Source organism: Pyrgilauda ruficollis, unplaced genomic scaffold, assembly GCF_017590135.1.
Source record: "Pyrgilauda ruficollis isolate IOZ18807 unplaced genomic scaffold, ASM1759013v1 scaffold54, whole genome shotgun sequence".
In the NCBI taxonomy this organism is placed as follows: Eukaryota; Metazoa; Chordata; class Aves; order Passeriformes; family Passeridae; genus Pyrgilauda; species Pyrgilauda ruficollis.
Window position 1 is genome coordinate 8,725,784 of NW_024527044.1, and position 22,133 is coordinate 8,747,916.

General features: G+C 43.9%; 1 protein-coding gene across 1 annotated transcript in view; it reads left to right on the plus strand.

Annotated features, from left to right (window-relative positions):
- Nucleotides 1–22,133, plus strand: part of INTS9 (integrator complex subunit 9) — a 58,925-nt gene that overhangs the window by 26,601 nt on the left and 10,191 nt on the right. The window contains exons 10-14 of the mRNA XM_041480996.1: nt 3,895–4,075; nt 6,322–6,382; nt 13,168–13,339; nt 18,124–18,248; nt 19,454–19,621. Of these exons, the coding sequence (XP_041336930.1) occupies nt 3,895–4,075; nt 6,322–6,382; nt 13,168–13,339; nt 18,124–18,248; nt 19,454–19,621 (707 nt within the window). The remainder of the gene's footprint in view (nt 1–3,894; nt 4,076–6,321; nt 6,383–13,167; nt 13,340–18,123; nt 18,249–19,453; nt 19,622–22,133) is intronic.

Here is a 22,133-nt window from a genome sequence, read left to right on the forward strand (position 1 = left end):
GTTTTTAAACACTGTGAATTTTGTTACCCCGTGAGCTGCCACAGATCAGCTCTGATGACCTTGTTTTGGTAAATCCAGATGTGCTGCCCTTCTCTGTCCCTCCTGGACCTTCATGGGGGTCACTGTCCCTCTGACAAACAGTGGCCCAATCCCCTCCTATAACACTGAGTAAACAAGAGTGAGACTGTTAATTAAAATACATTTACAAATTAAACTCTTAGAGCTGTAGTTGGGCCAAAGCAGAATCCAGAAGTTGACTGTGTATAAATAAACATGTTACATGTGTCAGTGCAGGTGGCTGTTTGTCTCCACAACTTGTTCTGGTTTACAGAAACACTCTGAACTATTTTCAGGGGTTTGCAGTTTCTGCCTTGAATGAGACAAACTCAGAGAAATGAGAAAATCATTAAAGACCAAAAGAAGATAGATGCTTAAAATAATGCCATTGTAAGAATCTGGAATTTGAGTGGTACTTGCCAAAAACCAGCAATCTGAAGAAATTAAATATTTCTATATTAATACAGATTAGGGCTCTCTTTTACATGACACCAGCTATATTTATCTACCGAACATCAGGAAAACAGAAAATCAGTTTTCTTTCAAATAGGTAAAAAAGTCCACAATCAATGGGTTACTGGGAAAAGCAATTAAGTAGGCAGGCTGAGCACAGTAGTTTTCATCTGACTTTTCTCACTTCCATAATGTTCAAGGGAGTGCACAAGCAGCTCAGAATACTTAAGGTAGAAACTCTAAAGCAGACCAAAATTCACCAAAAGTGAGTGTGAGGAGATTCCAGCATGCTTGTGAAGGAGGGATGTGAGGCACAGAAATGGAAGTGTGAAAATTCCACCTCAATCTCTGTTTTCATCCCAGCACGTGGAGCTGATTCCCAGGATTCCCAAGGCACACACAATTTCCTCCCCACACTCTGTCCCACCTCCAGTTTCCTCTCAGTTTAGCCCAAGCCCCTTTTTTTCCCTGCTCAGCTCTGCAGCACCAGCACTCTGCAGCTCAAGGAGAGCAGTTTTATTTCCACATTGCCTTGGGCACCAGCAGCAAAGCTGCCAGTCTGTCTGTGGGGACAGTTGGTGATATTTTGTGTGAGTGTGAGGCTGTGTGTGTTTATAGAGAGCAGAAAAGAGCACAGTTTGCTTTTTAGGTGCCAACTCGACCTTGTGGCAGCAGCTGTTGGGAAAGCAAGGATCTCTTTGTGAGTTGTAAATTGAACAACTTGTTATGGAGCTGCTGAAGGAGACTAAATTTGAAATGCCAAGATTATTATACAACTTTTATCAGGAGAGAGCATCCATCAGTCACCAAGATAAATTGGGCTTTAAACAACTTTCAGATAGATGTGTCCTCTTACTGACAACTCTGAAAAGTTGTTTTAGTGCTGCAGAGGACCAGACTGGACCTGCTGCTTGTGTGGAAAGCAATATTCTTGGAAAGGTTTTCACCCCTGTTTTGCAGAAGCTGGGAGGTGATTCTTATCCCTTTGTGGATCCCTGGCCTGGTGGGCACCTGGCTGGAATCATTCTCCACTCCTGTGATTGTGACTTTATTATTGCTCACTAGCTTTGCAGTTTTGCTGGGGATCAGAAACTCAAGCTGACATCTCCTCCAAGACTTTACCCTCTGTTATTTCCTCTGTGGCCCCAGGAATCTTGAACTTATGCTTGTTTTCAGCAGAAGAGTTTGAGGTTTCCAGGGAACCAGTGGCTGTGGAGAAGGGAGAGCTGGGAATTCAGGCTCTATTGGGTTTGGCGTGGCCAGGTTTTGGTAGTGTGGGGCTACAGGGCTGGTTTCTGTGAGGTGTTTCCAGAATGGCTCCAGGATGGACCCACAGCTGGCCCATCAGAGGTGGCAGCACTTGTGGGATATCAGAGTGAAGAGGGGGAAGGAAGTTACTGGCAGGAGCAGTTGCAGCCAGGGAAGAGGAGAGTGAGGGTAAGTGAGGAACAGCCCTGCAGACCCCCAGGGCAGTGAGGAAGAAGAGGCAGGAGCTGCTCCAGGTACCAAAGCTGAGATTCCCAGCCCAGGGTGCAGCCCAAGGAGAGGCAGCTGTGGCCCTGCAGCTCATGGGGGCCCACAGGGGTGCAGAAATCTGTCTGGAGACCCCACACTGGAGCAGGGGATGCCTGAAGGAGCTGTGACCCCACACTGGAACAGGGTCCTGGCCAGGCCTGTACCCTGTGGAGAGAGGTGAAATAAATTAAACTGATTTCCACGAGTCAAGTCCATTTTGTCCTTGATGGTTATTAGTCATTGATCTCTCCCTGGTTTTAACTTTCCTCACAAGCCTTTTGTTACACTTTCTCCCCTGCCCAGCTGAGTAATAGAGCAGCTTTGGTGGGCACCCAGCCTCCAGCCAGGGTCAAAGCACCACAAAGGACTGGAACTCACGTTTTCTGTGGCCTGACACATTCTTTAACCTCCATTCTGCATCCCTGGCTGTACACCATTCCTGCTGCAGTGGGTGTAGGTACTTTCCTCTGCAGAATTTTTGTGTGTGTGATGTCTCTGTGGAAATTCAGGTCCAGGAGCTAGAGCCTCAACTTCCACCTCCAGATGGCTTTGAAAATGTTGTTCTCAACCTCCTCATTGCTCTCTTCACATCCTGTTTACAGCTGGGATAGTTTAGATTTGGTACAGTTTGTGTATGGCCTGGAGAAATAAATCCACTGCAGTTGTATTATAAATACATATATATACATATACACACACACACATACATATATATATATATATATAAAATTTATATATAAATGAATAAATGACCCTGCAGTTCTATTATAAGTGATAAACAAGGGGCCTTTGATCAGCAGTTGTTGATAGCACAGTGTCAGTGGCACTGACTGCTACAAGGAGTAAAACAACCACAAATGCATGTGAAAAATCCTACTGGGCTGTGCATCCCTCTGAACTCCATGAAACTTAAACATTCCTTGATTCTGCCCCACCAGGGGCAAAAAGACCCTTAAAGTGCTAAATCCATACTCCAGCAAAGCTCAGCAAGAAATTGAGGTCAGGAAAGTGATTTGGAGGCATTCAATATTTGTATTTTCAGGCTCTTCCACAGCCTTCTGTGGAGTGTTTGGTGCATGCTATTATTGCTGCTGCACTGCAGTTAACAGCAGTGGATGGTTTTACCCCACAACCACAGGTGAAATTGTTCACTGAGCTGAACAAAGTATTCCTGCTTTCCCAGAAGGTGCAGTATTTTTGTAATTCATTCTGCCAAAAACAACACGATGTTTGCTCTGCTTGCTTTTGCTGTTGTGCTCAGATGTGTCTCAATTACAGAGTAAACCTGTATTTCCTTTTCTTCTCCTCATTTTTATCTAGTCTCATGCTGTCTGCAAGTTTTAAATTGTTCTTGTTATACAGAAAGGACAGAAATATTTAGAGTTTTTAAAAAGGACAAACATTCCATCACTCATTTCTGGCTCTGAGGGCTGTTTGAAATAACCACACCTTCGGCTTTTCCTCTGAAATCCAAGCATGGAACAGCTCACCATGTGCACTGCTTTTGGCTGAGACCTGGGAGCTGTTGTCCTTCCCCTCTGGAGGCAGCTGAGAGGTGGAGCAGGGTTTATTTTGATGGTGACTCCTTTATCCTCCTGTGCCAGTGCACGGCTGCCCTCTCCTGTCAGTTTTCCCTGTGCTCAGGCTGTCATGTGCCCCCAGCTAAAGGAGTAGAATCACTTCACGGAGCCTGGAGAAGGCAGGAAATAAATTTATTTAATGATCAGAGGTTTTCTTCCCAACTCGTGCGTAATGTGTTGTGCTAATTCATGCAAAAGGTGCTTTTTGTATAAATTTGGATGAAAGGAATTTATTAGAAGTTTAAATTCAAAGGCAGTGAATTGATTTCTCTCGTTGTCTCTCCCCTAGCGATGACTGTCCGGAATGGAGGCAATGTCCTGGTTCCCTGTTACCCCTCTGGAGTGATCTACGACCTGCTGGAGTGCCTCTATCAGTACATTGACTCTGCAGGACTCTCCAATGTCCCCTTTTATTTCATCTCACCTGTTGCCAACAGCTCCCTGGAGTTCTCCCAGATCTTTGCTGAGTGGTAGGTGTGCCAGGGCAGCACCCTCAGCTGTGGGAAGAGGCAGGTACAGGTTATCTCTGCCTGACAGAGTCTAAAATAATCCTGGTTAGGATTGTGAACACGTTCCTGGAGTCACCAGGGAGGGTGTGTGTGTGTAAGAATATATTCTATAATTAGGGAAGGATCATTTCCTATAGAATGTACAAACTCAATCTCTGCTTTTTGGTGCTTACCCTAATGAGTAAAATTATGTTCCTGACTTGAGTGAGTTTTAGCTGTGCCTGCTTGCAAGTCTTAGCCTCCCAAATTCTACCATGATGTCCCTGGCTAAACAAAATAGTTTTCAGGCTTAGTTTTGCTGAGCCATGGCAAGAAAAGGCCAAGAGTGTCCTGGGCTGCATGAGGCAGAGCAGAGCCAGCAGGTCAGGAGAGGAGATCCTGCTCTGCTCAGCCCTGCTGAGGCCACATGGACAGTGTTCTGTGTGGTTCTGGTCTCCCCAGTACCAGAAGGATGTGGGATTTCTGGAATGAGGCCATGGAGATGAGGGGAGGCTGAAGGAGCTGGGGCTCTCCAGCCTGGAGAGCAGAAGGCTCAGGGGGATCTTATTGTGTAGAAACACCTGATAGGAAGTAATGAGGGTGAGGGCTCAGTCTCTTCAGCAGGGCCCACTGACAGAACAAATTAAAACACGTGAAATTCCATCAGGGTAAGGGATTTAAACTGCCAGAGGGCAGGATTAGATGGGATATTGGGAAGAAATTGTTCCCTCTGAAGATGATGAGCCCTTGCACAGGTTGCCCAGAGAAGCTGGGACTGCTCCTCTCCTGGAAGAGTCCAAGGCCAGGTTGGATGGGGCTTGGAGCAACCTGGGATGGTGGAAGGTGTCCCAGTCCATGGTAGGGGGTTGGAACTGGGTGGTCTTTCAGATCCCTTCCAACCTGAACCATTTCATGATTCTGTGAAACACTGCAGCCTCTGTGCAGGGAGGTTATGGAGACTTTGCTATGGAGACATCAAAATCGAGCTGGAAACAGTCCTGGATGATCTGCTCTGCTGAGAGCAGGGCTTGAGCAGGGCTTGGACTTGGTGATCTCAGGAGAATCGAGCTGGAAACAGTCCTGGATGATCTGCTCTGCTGAGAGTGCTTGAGCAGGACTTGGACTTGGTGATCTCAGGAGGTCCCTCCCAACCTCAACCATTCTTTGATTCTGAGCCCTAGAAAGCAGAACCCAACCACTTGGAACTCTTCCCAAATTCTTACCAATGGAGACATGCTCTAGAATATTAAATACAGTAAGTTAGCTCTTCTCTTCTTCCTCTCCAGATTTTGGAGTTCAGGAAAGAAAAGACAGATCCTGGAAATCTTGTGGGAATTGATCCCTCAGGAGAATTGTAAAGATGATTGAAATCTGGTGAATTTACACGGAAATGGATGCAAAGGTTGAACATCTGTAAAATAGAGGTTTGGGGTCAGAACTGTGGTTGATATTCAGGGATTCCAGCTTTTAATTCTACCCCTTACTCAGCTAAAGGAAATGCCTTGCTCTTAGTATCCCTTAGACTTTATCAAAATTAGTTTGACCCAGGCTCATTTCTTTTTAATAAAGTGCAAGTATGAGCCAGGCAGTGTTTCCCAGAAAAGCCACCAGGACAGTGTCACTGCAGATCATTGTCACGTCACCCAGACCTCTGACAAACAGCTTTTTTTAGCTGCTGTAATAGGATGAATCAGGAGTCTGGGTAGAGCTCATCAACAGCTCTCAATATCTGTTTTAAAGATAAGTGATTGATGGAAAATGCCAGGTCACAGTGAGCCTTGGGCCGTGGGGAGAGGCAATTTACCAATAATAAAATGCACAGGGGAATTGGATTAGAATGATCAAAAGGACCAAGTCGCTGCTGAGAAGTGGGATGAGGCAAGTGGGATTTTTCTGTTGACAGATGATTTGGCTTTGCAAAAGCTGCTGAGATCTGGATGAGGAGCCATTGTGGATGCTGAGTTACAGATTTGTCTTGAACAGCAGAGGAGCTCTGTTCCAGTGTGTACAGAATTACCTTCAGCTGCCTTGCACTGTCTCTGTGTGACCCTGGTGTTGTATCCTGTAGGTGTGGATCCTCCAACCAGAAACTCTGGCAGCAACAGGACTAATTGGTGATTTTGCACCTGGTGCCTCAGATCCAAACCAGTTTTCTCCAACAGTAGATGGCAGCAGATGCTGCAGGATGTGCTGCACCTCTAACTGGCTGCTTTCCTTTTCTTTTAAAGGTTGTGTCATAACAAACAAACAAAGGTGTATCTTCCAGAACCTCCTTTTCCCCACGCTGAGGTGAGTTGCCATGGTCTTGTTTCACTTTCTGGATCACAGTCCACACAGTATAGTTGTCATTTTTCTGATGAACCCTTCTATAGCTATTTAAGTTTTGTTTAATTTTCTAGAAAACCATTTTTTTTCCTTTGCTTTCTGTGATGAATTTGGGAGCATGGGGGAGGAATGAGTGATGGTGTTCCCTAAACTCCAAATTTACCCTGTTTATTCCAGCCTATCACTTGCACAGGCTGGCCTGGTTCACTCCTTCTCCCACAGAAGGAGATCTGGTGTGGGATGTTTGCTCTTATCAGCTGCAACCACGAGCATTCCCTTTGTCCAAGCAGTTTATTTCCAAGTCTGTGAAACTAAGAGCTTGTTATCAGAGACAGCTTAGTCATGCCAGCTCCTTCCTCCCTCACTGAAGCAGGCATCATGTCTGCTGCAGGAGGAATGATGTCTTGAAAGAGATATTTTTATATCAAAATTTAAAGTTTGCAGCACTGAGTGCTTGTCCACAGCAATTTTAAATGAAATTACTTGAGCATTGTAATGAAGCAAAGAGGAATGAGGGTCCTAAATTTGGAGAATTTCTCTGCAGCAAAATAATAGTTTGAGAGAAGCTTTAGCCAAGTAGACATTAAATATAACGGATGCCTTCAGAGTCACCTCACATAGCAGGACAAGAAATTCTCCCCTAGGAACAGGTGGCTTTCCCACTGAAGTAAACAAGAGGCAGGCTGGGAAAGGAAGAAACAGGACTGAGACTCTTAGCTAAATCCTACTCCTGTGAGCCACTGAACCACTTGGAACATGCAGAAACTTGGCTCTTTCAGTTGCTGTGGTCCAGACTGTTTGATGAGATGTGCAGAGTGGCCATGGCAGGTTTAAGAGCCCAGAAATTCAATGCTTTTACAGACCCTGGGTGGATTTTTTTCCTCTGAGATATCTCATCCAGGGACTTGTTCTGGAAATTGCCATTACCTATCATATCTATCATCTGTAGGTGCTTCAAAGGCATTGTTGAAGTAGGATCTGACCAGGAGCCCTCACTCTTTCCAGATGCTTGAATGTGTTGCAAGCAGGATGTGCAGTGAATTATGTATAATCTGTTACCAAGAATAATGTGGACTGCAGGGCAAGCCACCTGTTCACCACCTATTTTATAACCAAAAAATTCATTCCCACTGATAAATCAATTCCAAATTCTCTGAGTAGGAGGCTCTGCAGCCTTGCTGTGGCTGTGCTTTCTGTCTTGCCCTCCATCCCTGCTTTCTGGGATGTCCTTGTTGATCCACAGTGTCATTGGATTCACTGACAGACCATATTCTGATTTACAATATTCACTGGAACTGGCAGATTTAAGTGAAAACCCATCCAAAAATGAGAAGCCAAACATGCAGCTGTCAAAAGACTGGCTTAATTAACCCATCTTATACAATGGGTCTTTGTGTTTATAGAGTGATAACTCTGTCCTCTTAATTCCTGGGACGTTTTACATTCTCTGGGGGCCTGTTGATTGTGAGATTTTGCTAAATTATTGGAACAGTTTTGCAAGAACTGCTCTGTGCTTCATGTGTAGATCAGGGTAATTATGTAGAAAAGGCCTCCCAGCAGTGGATCCCAGCTCATCTTCCCTGTACAGAGGGAGGAATGTGTCTGTTCCAGGTGCAGGATGGAACATCTCACGGGACGTCCATGCCAGGGCCCCAGTGCTCAGCACATGCATTGTGTCCCTTGTTAAATCTCAAAAACCTCACACCTGACACTGTATTTCATTCACACAGTGTGAAACATCCAGAAAATCTCTTCCCAGCACAATCCTGGGTCTCTACAACCCACCCCACCCCCCAGGCAGGAGCTTTGCTTACTGGCACTTCAGGGGATTTTTAATGAGTATCAGAAGCAGACAGTGAATGATGGTTTCTGTCGGAGAGGTTGTTAGTGGAGAATTGCTTGGCTTTTTTCAAAGTAATGCTAGGCTTGTGCAATGTAACCTGTGCTAAAATTGCCCATCATGAAAAGATGTGCTTAACTGCTCAGTTGTTGGAGGAAAATAGGGAATTACTCAGACATGCCTCTTACTTCTTAGGAAGCATTAATAACATGCCTGGCATGATACATCAGAGAGGGACAGGCCAGGAAATAAGCTTCTAATTATCCACAGAACAAGCCCAGCCCAGCATGCTGCTCGTCCTGAAATGTGATGTTCCTGTTAGTTGTATAAACAGCGAGATTTAAAAACAAAGAAGGCAAAAAATCCCCCAAATCCTCGATGTTGTCCCTTGCAGCAGAGTTCCAACAGTGCCTGATGTGTAATAGAACAGAATAATTCCTTTCTTTAATCAGCTGTGATTGTATTTGGCATTTCACTTAACTATGCCTTTATTATTGTCACAAGAGGGTAAATAAAAGCATCTTCATTGTCTCTACAATTACTATTTTTATTTCTCTTCACTCTCTACACTCAGTTGTTTGAAGCCTTTGCATTCTCTCTGCATGGAAATTTTTGTTTTATGATTTATGTTGCATGTTTTGAACTCATTCCTTGTTCTGCTCCGCTGAATAAAGCCAGACACATGTTCAGCTCTGCAGAGAACCTAAAACATTTCTCCCTCCTTGTTTAATTCCACTTTAATGGAGCAGTAGATGTTCATCTTATGTCCTCCTACACAGGCCTGGTACAGTTCTTGTGGTGGCATTTTGCTTCCTAACATCCAGTCTGAGTGAATAGGGAATACTTTCCCTCTTTTAGGAGCAAGGAATGTGGGCTGAAGGGCTTCAGGTTTGTAGGGATGAATTTGAACATCAGTTCATGCTAAAGTTAATAAAAATGGAGTGTCCAGGTTCTTGTTGAAGTCTCTCCTGCAGCCTTTTAGTGGTGCACTAACTAAAAGAGCTTCTTTAAAGGCATTTCTGAGGGAAGAGCTGCTCTGACTGCAAAGTCAAAAACTGGAGATCCCAAATATTTGTCAACACAGCTGGCAAGGTAGGGGGTGGCTTTCACTTCCAAGCCCTTGTATCCATTGTATCCAAGGATCAACTGTCTAAACAGGCTCAGATTGAAGCTCTTCAGTGCCTTGCTGAAATACTGTGGAGCACAAACCACTAATTTGTTTAGCTTAGATTTGTTATTCTGGTATCCCAGAACCAATGTGTGGTGTCTTACCAAATTCCACATGGGAATATCCCATCCCAGCACAGCCTCAGATGAGCAATTAGGGGGTCTCCTTCATCATTTTAACAGGATCTATGGATTGTACACTCTGCCCCATCCCTTTTGTGGAGGTGGAGGCTTTGTGTTTATAAAGGAATGGCTCAATTGTTGTAGCTGAATTGTTCCTCTCCGTTCGATTTTTACATGGACAATTTCAGGCTCTAAGATAAGTGAATCCAGACTCCTCTAAATGTCTGCAACAATAAAATTTGAGAGGTAATTTGTATTGATCAGTATTTGCCAGTGGAGGGAGAATTTGGATTTACTGTGCTCTTATTAAGGATTCTGTTAGCAAGATCTAAGAGAAATGGCTACAAAAACCCTTTTTTCCAACTCAAAAAAGAGCCAGGGTGGGAGTAATTGATTTTGTGGTCTTAAAAACCACCATTTGTCTTCTTCATCTTTGATTCCCTCCTCCATTTACCAGTTCCTGCATAACACATTTAAATAAATACCTGAAAGCAGGTGATCATGGAGTATTATGGTTTGTTTTATAATAAGTATTATCATATAGGAGTTGGGCTCAGTGATCCATGGGGGTCCCTTCCAACTCTGGATATTCTGTGATAAAATTAGGCCCCTGTTAGTGTTGATCTGGTAGAGTGAGGAAGGTGAAGTAATAAATGCATCTTTCATTCCCTGATAGGAGCCACATCTGTTCCAAATTCTGGATACAGAGCACACACACACACACACACACACACACACAGAGTAAATATCAGTGTATTTTGGCTCACTTCAACAAAAGGAACACAAAGGCTCTGGAGATTTATCCTGTTTATAGCAGCAGTTGCTGACCCTGTAAATCAAGTCTACAGCTTTAAAGGGAAGCACAGAACCGTTTGGGATTTCAGAAAAATGCAGCTCTCACTCTTGATTCAGTACTTTACCAGCCCCTATCTCTTAAGCTTTCAGTCAATAGTGGTTCTTTCTGTAAAAAGATGTTCTGAATGTTGCTTGTGCTTTCCAGAAACCAGGCCCACTGTGGAAATACTGGCTGGCTCAATGCCAGGCACTGGGTTTGGCCCAGCTGGAGGTCTGACCATGGCACAGCAAAGTTTACACAGCCCATCTCATCTGGAGATACAAAAAACCTGCACAAATCATTACAAACTCAGTCTCCTTAATGAGCTGGGAAATTTTTTTGGACCTGTTTTGCAAGTTCAGCTCCGTATATTTTTGATGGGGTGATTAGAAGGGACTTTACTGTAGACACTAAAATCCACCAGCTGCTTTCTCCCTGGAGTGAGTAGAATGTCTCTAAACTTGTTTTTGTAGCCTTTCACCCCTGCTCTGTCCACCTGTGAGAGTCAGGGATTGTGAGCTGAGCTCTGAAGCCTCACCAGACTTAGCAGAAAAGATCTGGCAAGATAAAAAGAAAGGATAAAAAAAGAATCATCACCAACGAGCTCCTGAAAACTGGATTAGAGCTCCTGTGTCTCTTTACAAAGCAATAGGAGGGGATTTGACGCTTCCATAAGGCTTTGAAGAAAATGCAGCTTTTATGTTGCTGAGCAGTGAATGTTTGTGGAGGTGTGGCAGGGAAATGAGCTGCTCACTGCTTTCCACATCCACTGCTGCCCTGACATCTTCCCAAAAATCTGAATGCTACATACAAATAAATACCATTTGAAGGAACCTGTGAAAGAAGCTGCTGGAACAACTGTTTGTGATTTTCAGGAGTGTCTTAGATCAATGATGGCTATAGAAATGTCTTTCCCTGACCTATCTGCCTGTCCCTGGAAAAGTTTTCCCCTGGAGTGTCCCATATCCCATTTAATGCCTGAAATAGAAATCATCCTCCTCTTTCAGTTTATCCAGTTGAAAGTGCTTCTGCAATTTCAGTTTTGAGACTTTTGGCTTTCCTCAAAAAAAAAAAAACCAAACAGAAAAAAGCTTTTTGAGGCCATTTCCTATAAGTTCATTTAAATGTCAGTATTTTATGGATTCAGATTTGTTTTACCCATTGTCTGCTAAACTGCAGTTTTTATTACTGAAGCTAAGTTTAGATTCTAAACCCTGCACTCCAGATGTGTTAATCAGAAATCTTTACCAGTGTAATTGCAGGAATGTTTTTGAGATTCAGTGCCTATCAACTGCCAGAGTAGTTATTGGGTGTTTTTTTCCAATTTCCCTCTTGAAGATTAAATAGGAATTAGCTTTTACTTGTAAACTGCAGAAAATGTAGACCAGTTTCTACTTCCTTCATGATTCAAGGATCCATGTGAAAATGATCCACGTGCATCTACAGAATTGTGTAATAACCTTGAATTCTGCTTTGTGAAGGTGCACAAGTCGCTGAGAATTCCCAGTTTCTCTTCATTTCCATGCAGGCACCTTAGATCAGCCATGGTAAAAAGTAACACAGGACATGGGGAAATGGCCTTAAGCTGAAGTGAGGAAGGTTTAGATGAGATATTAGGGAGAAAACCTTCCCTGTGAGGGTGTGAAAGCCCTGGCACAGGTTGCCCAGAGAAGCTGGGACTGTTCCTCCCCAGTGTCCAAGGCCAGGTTGGATGGGGCTTGGAGCAACCTGGGATTGTGGAAGGTGTCCCTGTCCATGGCAGGGGGTGGAACAGGATGAGCTTTAAGGTTCCTTTCCAACCCAAACCATTCCAGCATTCTGTGATTTGTTGAACAGCCAAACCTTTTTTTAAAACTGGCTGACAAAGGAAGCCCCCTTCCTTCCCTCACACTCTTTATCTCTGTGTTTTTTCTCTCATCTGTTCAGTCTGTGATTTCATGTGTTAAATTCCTTGCTTTTTAAACTGTATTTACAGTTATTTTCATGCTGGAGATGGAAGCATCTACTTGCCAAGGAAAAACTTGCAAAATATTGCATGAAAGTGCTTCACAGCCTGGTTGTTAAATTGCTTTTTAAGTTGCACCTTGTTTTGCAGATTAGAAAACAGTGGCAGGAGAAATAAAGCAAAACTCTTTGAAAAGTGCCTTGATAAATAAACTTCTCCATCTTAGTAACGAAATCTGTTCCACCTGCAGAGCTGATTGCACTGTGTCTGCAAAACATCTTATTGCTCTTAGTTCATGTTTATTGCTGGTTTCAGAGACAGTTGAGGAAGGGAAAGTCAGTCTGTTCTTTTTCAGCAGGTTTGACTTTGTGTGAACCCTTTAGACCAGGGAAGCTCAACAACATTCTGCTGAAGGCAAAAGTGCCTGGTACTGCTGTGATGCAAGAAAAGCAGGTTAAAGATGAGCCCAGAGCTCTTTGCAGACATGGCAAATAGGAAAAAGGAGCTTATTGTGAATTTGGCAGCTGAGCATTCTGCTCACTCCAGGGATGTCGAAGCAGGGAGTATTTGCAGAGTTTCCTCCCAGTCACCATCCTGCTGGTACCAAAGAAGTGAGAGCAGGGACTTGGAGGCCCTGGCCCCATGCTCTGACTTCCTTTTCATAACATTTGTGACAGTCATGACTAAATTTGTTGGAAAAAATCTAAGGGGTATACAGGAAAGGACTCTCTGATGAGTTAGGAATAAATTGTAGAACATTTATAATCTCATGTAAATAAACACACTCAAGCACAGAGGCATGAAAAGTTGCACTGTCTGGATTTTTGTTTTTCTTTCAGCTCATTCAGACAAACAAATTGAAACATTATCCCAGCATCCATGGAGACTTCAGCAATGACTTCAAGCAGCCCTGTGTTGTGTTCACTGGGCATCCCTCTCTCAGATTTGGGGATGTGGTGCATTTCATGGAGCTGTGGGGAAAATCCAGCTTGAACACTGTTATATTCACAGGTAAGTAAAATGCTGATATCATTATCAGATTAACAGTTTGTGCACTCTGGTTAAGTGTGGCCACATCCTTGGGGCTTTACTCATTTGTTCTGGGACAGAAGTTTTTCCACTTCAGTAGGAGCTTATCTAAATTAAGGCCCCAAGACTGGCTGCAGGGACAAATGTAATTATTGTGCCATTTAATTCAGTGTAGCCCTGCAGAGTCAACCTTTGCCATGCAGAGTCCATTCCTGCCACGTCTGAGCAAAATCTTTGTTATGCACAGCAGTAAAATGCCTACAGGAAATTAATTTTTGAATTAAAAGCAGCTGGCTGCAAGTTAAACCCAGGCAAGACCTAATGGATGCTGGTCAGAAAGGAGAAACACTGCTTCTCCATATTCCAGTGGAACCACAAACTTTTCCTCATCCCTTCTCCTGCCTTTTCATTTTTCAGTGTTTCTGAAGAGGTTTCTGTCCTCTCTGCTGTCCCAGAGGTGTGCACCCCACACAGACCTGGCATAGAGATCTGAGCTGTTCCTGCCTTTGGGCTGAGCTTTGTTCAGATGGTTTTTGGCTGGCAGACACATTTTTAACTGAAGGTACAGCTCTGGCTCATTCCCCAGGGGAGCTGTTTCCTTTCTCAGTGCTCAACAGGTCTTTTAAGTTCTTCCACTTCTCTCCATCTGCTTCTAGTGCTGACCCTGATTAAAAATCCTTCAAGGCCTTCCCTGGAGCTGAAGTTCTTTGCAGGTGTATTTGTACCTGATGTGTCACCCAGACAGAGTCCTGCAGTGGGCATTGTCCTGATCTGAGAAGGCAAACAATAATCCTTTAGGTCCTTACTCCTGATTTTGTGTCTGAGGAGCTCTGAGATAATGGGAGGTGTGCTCTATATGACTTAGCCAGGTAAAAAAGGTGTGGATTTTTGGACAAAGTAATTAGAGCTGGGGAAAAGAGCCCTGAGGACCAAATCAAACCTACTCCCACAGCAAGGGTGGAATGGAGTCCTACTGTTAAGTTTATTTTCCTCCAGTTTTTAGTGAATAGGAAAGCTGCTGGAAAGCACAAAGCTTGAAGAAAAGAGGGCTGGGAAAGGGTTATTTCCTTCTTTCTTTTTTTAACTGTAGACTCGAGGCTAGTGATAAGCAAGTCCCTTTCACAATATTGGCACCAAAAAGTGTGACAGTATCATGATACTGTTAAGCCAATTTGGGGATATTTTTAGTGTATAATTAACCCTATTCAATGAGAGGGGAGATACAAGGGAGTTCCTGCAGGGAACTTAAATCCAGGCTGTTTCTGTGCTGGGGAATGATGCAAGGTACCACAGCACTAAAGGTACAGCTGCTGCAGGGCCCATCCCTCCTGACCTTTGAGGCACTTCAGGAGACATGTCCTAATTAAAATAATTGGGTAAAATTGCAAGGTGGATGATATGCATTGTCTGAAAATAGTGAATTCTACTCCAGTTAGGACTTCAATTAAGCCATAGTTTGCAGAGCCTTTGCTGGGGTGTGTATTCCATGAATCCCTGGGGAACCAGTGGCATTAATCACGTTGTGAATGTGCTGCCCAGGGTGTCAGGAACTGGCCTTTAATGGCAGGAACTCTTCTTCTCTGTCTTGTGTAAGGAGAGGCAATTGACCTTTCTGTGTGAGATCCCAGTCTTTCAGTGAGCTGAGGCAATCGAGCACTTCTGTCAGAGCCTGGCCCTGGCAGGTTGTTAAGGCATGGAAATGTCACTCCTGACAACCTGGGGGTGCAGCAGGTCATGGTCTTAGAGATTCATTCCCAGTTGATACTTAGTGAAACTCCAGTTGAGAGCTGCTTTAGTTGGGTGACCTTGGAGTGCACAGTGACTCCAAAACTTGTGGGTTTTTTTCCTAACTTCTGTCTATCCATGGCTTTTATGGACTATCTGTAAGTCCTACTGCCTTATGACTGACTAGTCCTAGGCTTATATCCTTATGGTTGTCTCAGCTGGAACAAAACACAGGGTTTAATGTTGGGTTTGGCAGTTGGACTTGATGACCTTAGAGATTCTTTTCCCAGCCTAAATGATTCTATGTCTATAGAAATTCTTAGCAGATTAAATTCTCCTATTCTTACTGTTCTTTCACTGTACCAGTGAAAATCTGAAGCACCTCCACTGATGCCACTGATTTCCATTATTTAATTACTTTTCTGTTTTAAGCTAAAATCTCCTGTGGATGTCAAAGAACCCCAGTCCATTGGAGCAGTGTGTGAGAGCAGATGATGTTGTAGCTTTTCCTGTGAAAAACTCGTGGTTTCTGGTAATTAGAGCCTTTAAACTCCAGACCATCCAACATTGTTAATGAACACTGCTTGTTCAGTCCACAGGAACCAGTCAGTCTCCACCTTTCCAATCTGTAATGTAAAAAAACAATGACAAGAATATAAATTAAAGCAGCCAGCAGCCAGGACCTGGCTGTGAGGGAACTGTGGTGCTGCTCTGCTGGCTGGTGTCACCTGCAGACATCACTGCTGGAGCCGTATTGAGGAGATTATTGATTAAAAATATCGAATACCACTGAACCACAAAGAAATTCTAGGAGAAGACACAGTATAAAGAAGTCTCCTTTAAAAACCAGCTCCCTGGGAGATGTTAAAACCAGCTCATGCACGTCAGTGCTGTACAGTGGAAGGTTTTATAACTCAGTGTCACGCTGCAGTAAATCAGGAGTCTTGGGGGAAAAGCTAAAGACCTGTAATTCTGTCAGGAAAAGTCAATATGTGTCCTTGACAAGCACTTGCTGCCTCCAGACAGGTGACTTTGGGATTTTGGGTGGTTTCAAAACAGCAGCTCCTGTGTGTCACATGAGTTCCCAGTCAGCCCAGCTCAAGTTGTGTTTTTAACATTCTAAATCTCCCCAGTCCTGTGTTAGGATTCCTTCCCTGGAATTTCTCCCTTTTCCAAGGCTCTCCTATCCTTATTAGGAGTTCAGAGAGGATTTGGACTGGATTTTATATAGAATTCCTAGACCAGAACTCCATGTCTGTACATTCTCTGAACCTGCTGATTGAGAAATGCTGAATAGGTGCTGCCTCAAATCTCTTATGTCCTCCACAACCCCAGATGGGATGGAAAACCTCCCTTCTGGTAACTTTTTTAACTCATTTTTTTACAATTTCATGGCATATCTGTAGCAGAGAACCCCTGCCTGACTTAATCTTTCTGTTTTCCCCTAATGACTTTTTAAATGCCTTGTCACTTAACCCTAACTGATCATTTTCAACAACCAACTTTCTCAGTACTCCTATTTTTACATTTCTGTTCCTTGCTATTAAACTTAACTGACATCAATGCCATTTTTACATCGATATTTTTAGGCTTTGTTTCATTGCCACCACCACATCTGCTTTTAATAACATGGCTTTTTGCCCAGTGTAATTTTACTCAATGTTTGTGGATTCATGGCTTCATGTACACGTCCTTGTACAACACTCATTTTTTGTTAATATTTCTCACTTTAATGTTCCCAGGCAGCTACTCTGACAATTGCTTTAAACTTGGGGAAATTATCCCTTTGACAGTTCCAAACATTTGTATTGTTGCCTGGTGCCGTGTTCTGCTCTCTCAGGGTAAATATCCCCACGTGGTGCTCAGTGCTGCTTAGCCAGCAGCAGATTTAGAGATTTTTAGATTTTTAGGTGAGCAATTAACTTGTCTTTTTGTTGGATGTCACACTGGTGCTGAACTTCCTCTGCTAAGGTTTGAAGGAGATTTTTTCTTGCTTTCTGCATGAGAAACCCACCCAGTGCTCTGCTCTGCTGCCATGTCAGAACATCCTAGATGTCTCTTTAAATCTGCACTGGAGGCTTTGAATTTCAGTTTCCTTTAATTTCATCCTTTCAAGTAAAGCAGGTCCCAGAGAATTCCTCCTGCTGTGTTCCAGCCAGGCTTGAACTGCACTTGTTCTGCCTGGTGTCCTTTGGGGCCCTGTGGTTCAGCATAATCCAGCAGATGAGACTTTCATGCATCCCCTTCTCTTTTTCCATTCTGTACTTATCAAACTCATACCAGTTCCTTTTTTTCCAGCATTCCCTTTGTCCCGCCTATCCCACAATTATCAGGGAGATGGAGGATGGAGATGTCATAATCTTTTCCACCATTTGTTGGTGACCCCCAGAATCAAGAGGTTGCCTGTGTCCTACACTGTGTCACCTGAGATCTACATTTGTCATTCAGAAAAAAAAAAATCTATTTCTGTAGTATTCTCAATATTTTATTACTCTCTGCTGTGTGGGAGTAAAAGCCCATTCAGTGCCTGACTTTTCCCTGGCAAACCTCTAATCCAGTAATAAAAGAACCCTTGGTTTCCCACCAGTCTAAACCTGGCTCTTAGATTCAAAAGAATAAATATATATATATTTATACATCAAGATATCATCTTTATGCTGCATTTTTGTCATAGTGAAAACCAACTTGCTATTTGAATCACCTTACAAGACTCAAAATGTCTACATTTTGTCTTCCTTTACAGGATCTGATTAAAAATAAGAGATGATGGTTTTGTCTTGATTAAATTTGTTCTAAAAATCATGCAATAATGTGTTCAAATGAAATAGTATTGCTCTGTTGCTTGATTAAGGTAAGACTAATTGTGGGCGTAATTTTCATCAAATTAATTGAAAATAATGGGTGGGGGAAGGAGGAAGGGAAGAGAAATCTGTAACAGAATTAACATTGAGCAACAGCTCTGACTAAACTGGAATTAGAGAGGAATTGGGCCATTTTTGTTGTTAATGGGCTGTGAGTGTTTTCAACATTTCTCTTTCCAGAACCTGATTTCTCTTACCTGGATGCTCTGGCTCCCTATCAGCCCTTGGCAATGAAATGTGTTTACTGTCCCATTGACACAAGACTCAACTTTATTCAGGTGTCTAAATTACTTAAAGAAGTCCAGGTAATGAATTTTCTGTTGCCTTTTCTTACTTTTCTTCACACAACTGAAATTAAATAAATGAATTGTGAGCAAATGTTGCATTAAACAAAAATGGAGACAACACCCAGATCCTTTTTTCCATGAGGAAGACACAGCATTGAACTCTGCTTTAGGAGAGGTCTAAGAAAAAGAGGGTTCTTGTAGTATCTGCTGTTCCCCCTCAACTCTTTGTGCTTTAGTGACCCATCCCATTTCTTTCTACGTAAATTTGCTTTCTGACTCATGACATAATTAAAATAATAACCAGATTTTTTTTCTGGCTGAGTATTTCCATGTGTTCTGTCTTGCTGAATTCTGAAATACACATTTTTCCAAACCTCCTAACAATGCCTGCATCTCTTTATCTCATTGTTCTGCGACCTGGCTTGTCACTGCAAACTGATAGAGCTGCCACTGCCTGGCTTTGCATAAACATCTCCTTTGTGTTACTGCTGATGTGTTGTGCTGTCTCCAGGGCAGCTTGCAGAACCACTGGCTTCCTTAAATCCTGCAGTGGCAACCAGCCTCTTTATGCTTTCTTAACATATTGCTGCAAAACTCCAGGAGTTGTTTTTGCACCCTTGATTATTGACAGCCAAGGTTTCTGCAGCCCCACGTGTTGACATTGGGATGGTCTCCACCATTTCCTTCCAGTTTGTCTGGCAAGGATTTGGGAGAGAAACCTATTTCATATTTTTATTTTTTCTCTCCTTGTAGCAAGTATGATATCAAAGTGGCAATAAGACATAAATTCCTGGAGGGTCGCTGCTTCCAGTTTGCAGAACTGGCTTCTCCTTTGCTTTCTCCTTTGGCTTCCAGTTTGCAGAACTGGCTTTTTCTTTGGCTTCTTTAAACCCTGCAGTGGCAACCAGCCTCTTTATGCTTTCTTAACATATTGCTGCAAAACTCCAGGAGTTGTTTTTGCACCCTTGATTACTGATGGCCAAGGTTTCTGCAGCCCCACATGTTGACACTGGGATGGTCTCCACCATTTCCTTCCAGTATATCTGGCAAGGATTTGGGAGAAAACCCTATTTCATATTTTTGTTTTTTCTCTCCTTGTGGCAAATATGATATCAAAGTGGCGATAAGACATAAATTCCAGGTGGGTCACCACTGCAAACATCTCCATCTCCTGGAGCATTTTCTAGCAATGCTGATGGGAATTCCACCCTGCTGTGTTGCAGCCCCTGCACGTGGTGTGCCCCGAGCAGTACACGCAGCCCCCTCCCACGCAGTCCCACCGCACGGACCTGATGATCGACTGCCAGCCCCCGGCCATGTCCTACCGCCGCGCCGAGGTGCTCACGCTGCCCTACAAGCGCCGCTACGAGAAGATCGAGATCATGCCCGACGTGAGTCCCTGCAGGGCACAGGAACGGGGCGGGGTTCCTGCTCACACAGCCAATTTCCAGCTCAGCAGCCTCTGGGAAGGTGTGGAATGGCAGAGTTGTTGTGGTTGGAAAAGGTCTTTAAGGTCATCCGGTTGAGCTGTCAGCCAGCGCCACCGGTGTGGTTGGCCTTGAGTGCCACTTCTAGGGGTGGGGGCTCCTCCACCTCCCTTTTCATGAGGGAGTTGTTCCCAATATCCAACCTGAACCTCCTCTGGTGCTACTAGAGACTGTTTCCTCTCATCCTGTCTCTGTTCCCTGGGAGCACAGCCCAACCCCCCCGGGCTCTCCCCTCCTGTCAGGAGTTGTGCAGAGCCACAAGGTCCCCCCTGAGCCTCCTTTTCTCCAGGCTGAGCCCCTTTCCCAGCTCCCTCAGCCCCTCCTGGTGCTCCAGCCCCTTCCCCAGCTCTGTTCCCTTCCCTGGACACGCTCCAGCCTCTCAATGTCCTTCTTGTTGTGAAGGACACAGAGGTGTCCTCAGGACTGGAGGTGCAGCCTCAGAACTAAATGTATTTGTCCTTAAGATGTCTTGTGGCTGCAATTTACAGTTGATTTTCATCATGTAAAGCACGTTCTGTCAACTGAAGAGCTAGGAAAGAACAATTTTTGAGAGATAATTTCACTCTATAAACTAATGGGAACAAAAAAAAACCCCATTGGCTGGCTGAGAGAGTTGTTCAGCCTGGAGAAGAGACCTCAGAGCCCCTTCCAGGGCCCAAAGAGACTCCAGGAGAGCTGAAAAAAGACTTGGGATAAGGCATGGAGGAACAGGACACAGGGAATGGCTTCCCACTGGGAAAGGGGAGATTAGGGTAGGATCTTGGGAAGGAATTCCTGGTTGGGAGGGTGGGGACAGGCTGGGCTGGAATTCCCAAAGAAGCTGTGGTTGCCCCTGGATCCCTGGGAGTGTCCAAGGCCAGGCTGGAGCAACCTGGGATAGAGGAAGGTGTCAAGATTGGAGTGGGATGAGCTTTAATGTTCCTTCCAACCCAAACTATTCCATGATTCTTTGATTGTTAGCAGGCAAAAACTGTTCAGGTGAGTTGTCCTTTGCAAGAAAATCCCATCCCACAAGACAAACAGTGATCTCTGCCATGTGTGAAGAAACCAGTCACCTCCAGTTTAAATATGAGGAAGTTTTAGGCAGAGCAGTTTGAATTAGTGCCCAGGACCATGGAAAAGATCCAGAAAATCTAGGAGTTAGTAGCCAGAAGTTATCTTTCTCCTTCCCCAAATTCACCTGCTGTTAGAAATACCCTTGCCATTAAGGATCAGTTTTCAGTCATGGTAAAAAAGCAATGAAAAGGCTTATTTATATTCCAACAATTTCCATAAATGGTTAATTCCTACAGGCTGCAGGAGCCCAGCAGGTTAATGGATTGCTTGTAGCCATCTAAAATGTGGATTACTTATCCCCACAACATCTATTAATGATTTATTAACCCCATAAATCAAATCCAAATGTACCCATATTACGAAGGGTGACCCATATTCTGACAGACATGAGCTTAAAATATTTTTTTGACAATCCAATCAGCACAAATGTGTCCTTGGATCAAAGGTGACAGTGGCTTTTTGCAAACAGGCATTACTGCCCTTTAGAAACTGCAATATTGAGTGACTTTTCATTGGAGTGTAGAAGGAGGAAGCATCCTTTAGTTGAGCCAAATATGAAGTGCAGAACTGGGACCCACATAACAAATCCCTCAGCCAGCCCACACCACCCACTGCCACCATTTCACACCATTTCTGTGAGGAGCCTGCCCAGCCCACTGCTTGGAGACAAGGAGAGGGCTTTAATTACAAAATATGCTTGGCTGCAGCTCCATCTTGGCATGTATATTTAATTGTTTGGGAAATTTACATATTTATTGGATCCCATTAAACCTAAGACTAGTGAAACTTTACTTCAATTCATCAGCATGAAACCAGTCCTGAGTTCAGAGTGCAGGAAGCCAACCTGGGGCTCACTGATTATTCAAATCCCACTGAAGCTTTGGGTTTACACCTAAACTCTGAGGTGGAGCTGAACCTTTGTGTGAGAGCCTGTCCCTTGTGTCAGCCTCTGAAGGGACTGGATTCCAGTTCTCCCTGCACTTCCCAAAGTTGCTGGGAAGGAGGATGCTCTGTAGGGAATGTGGCATCACCAACCTGGGAAAAGTGAGCTGGTTTCTATTGCACTCCCTTTAACTTGGAAAGGTCCAGCAGAAATCTGGAAAAAGGATAGAAATGGCCTTTTTTTTTCCTCCCCTAACAAATCTAATTGCATTCACACAGGAGTCCTAATTTCAGAGCTATCCATGCTCAGGGAGAAGAAATATCTCGTGATTGTCCATATCCAGGCTGATTGTTCAGCCTGAGAAGGCTCTGGAGGGACCTTTCAGCACCTGAAGGGGGACTCCAGGAAAGCTGGAGATGGACTTTGGACAAGGGGTGGAGTGCCAGGACAGGGGGAACATCTTCCCATTGCCACATG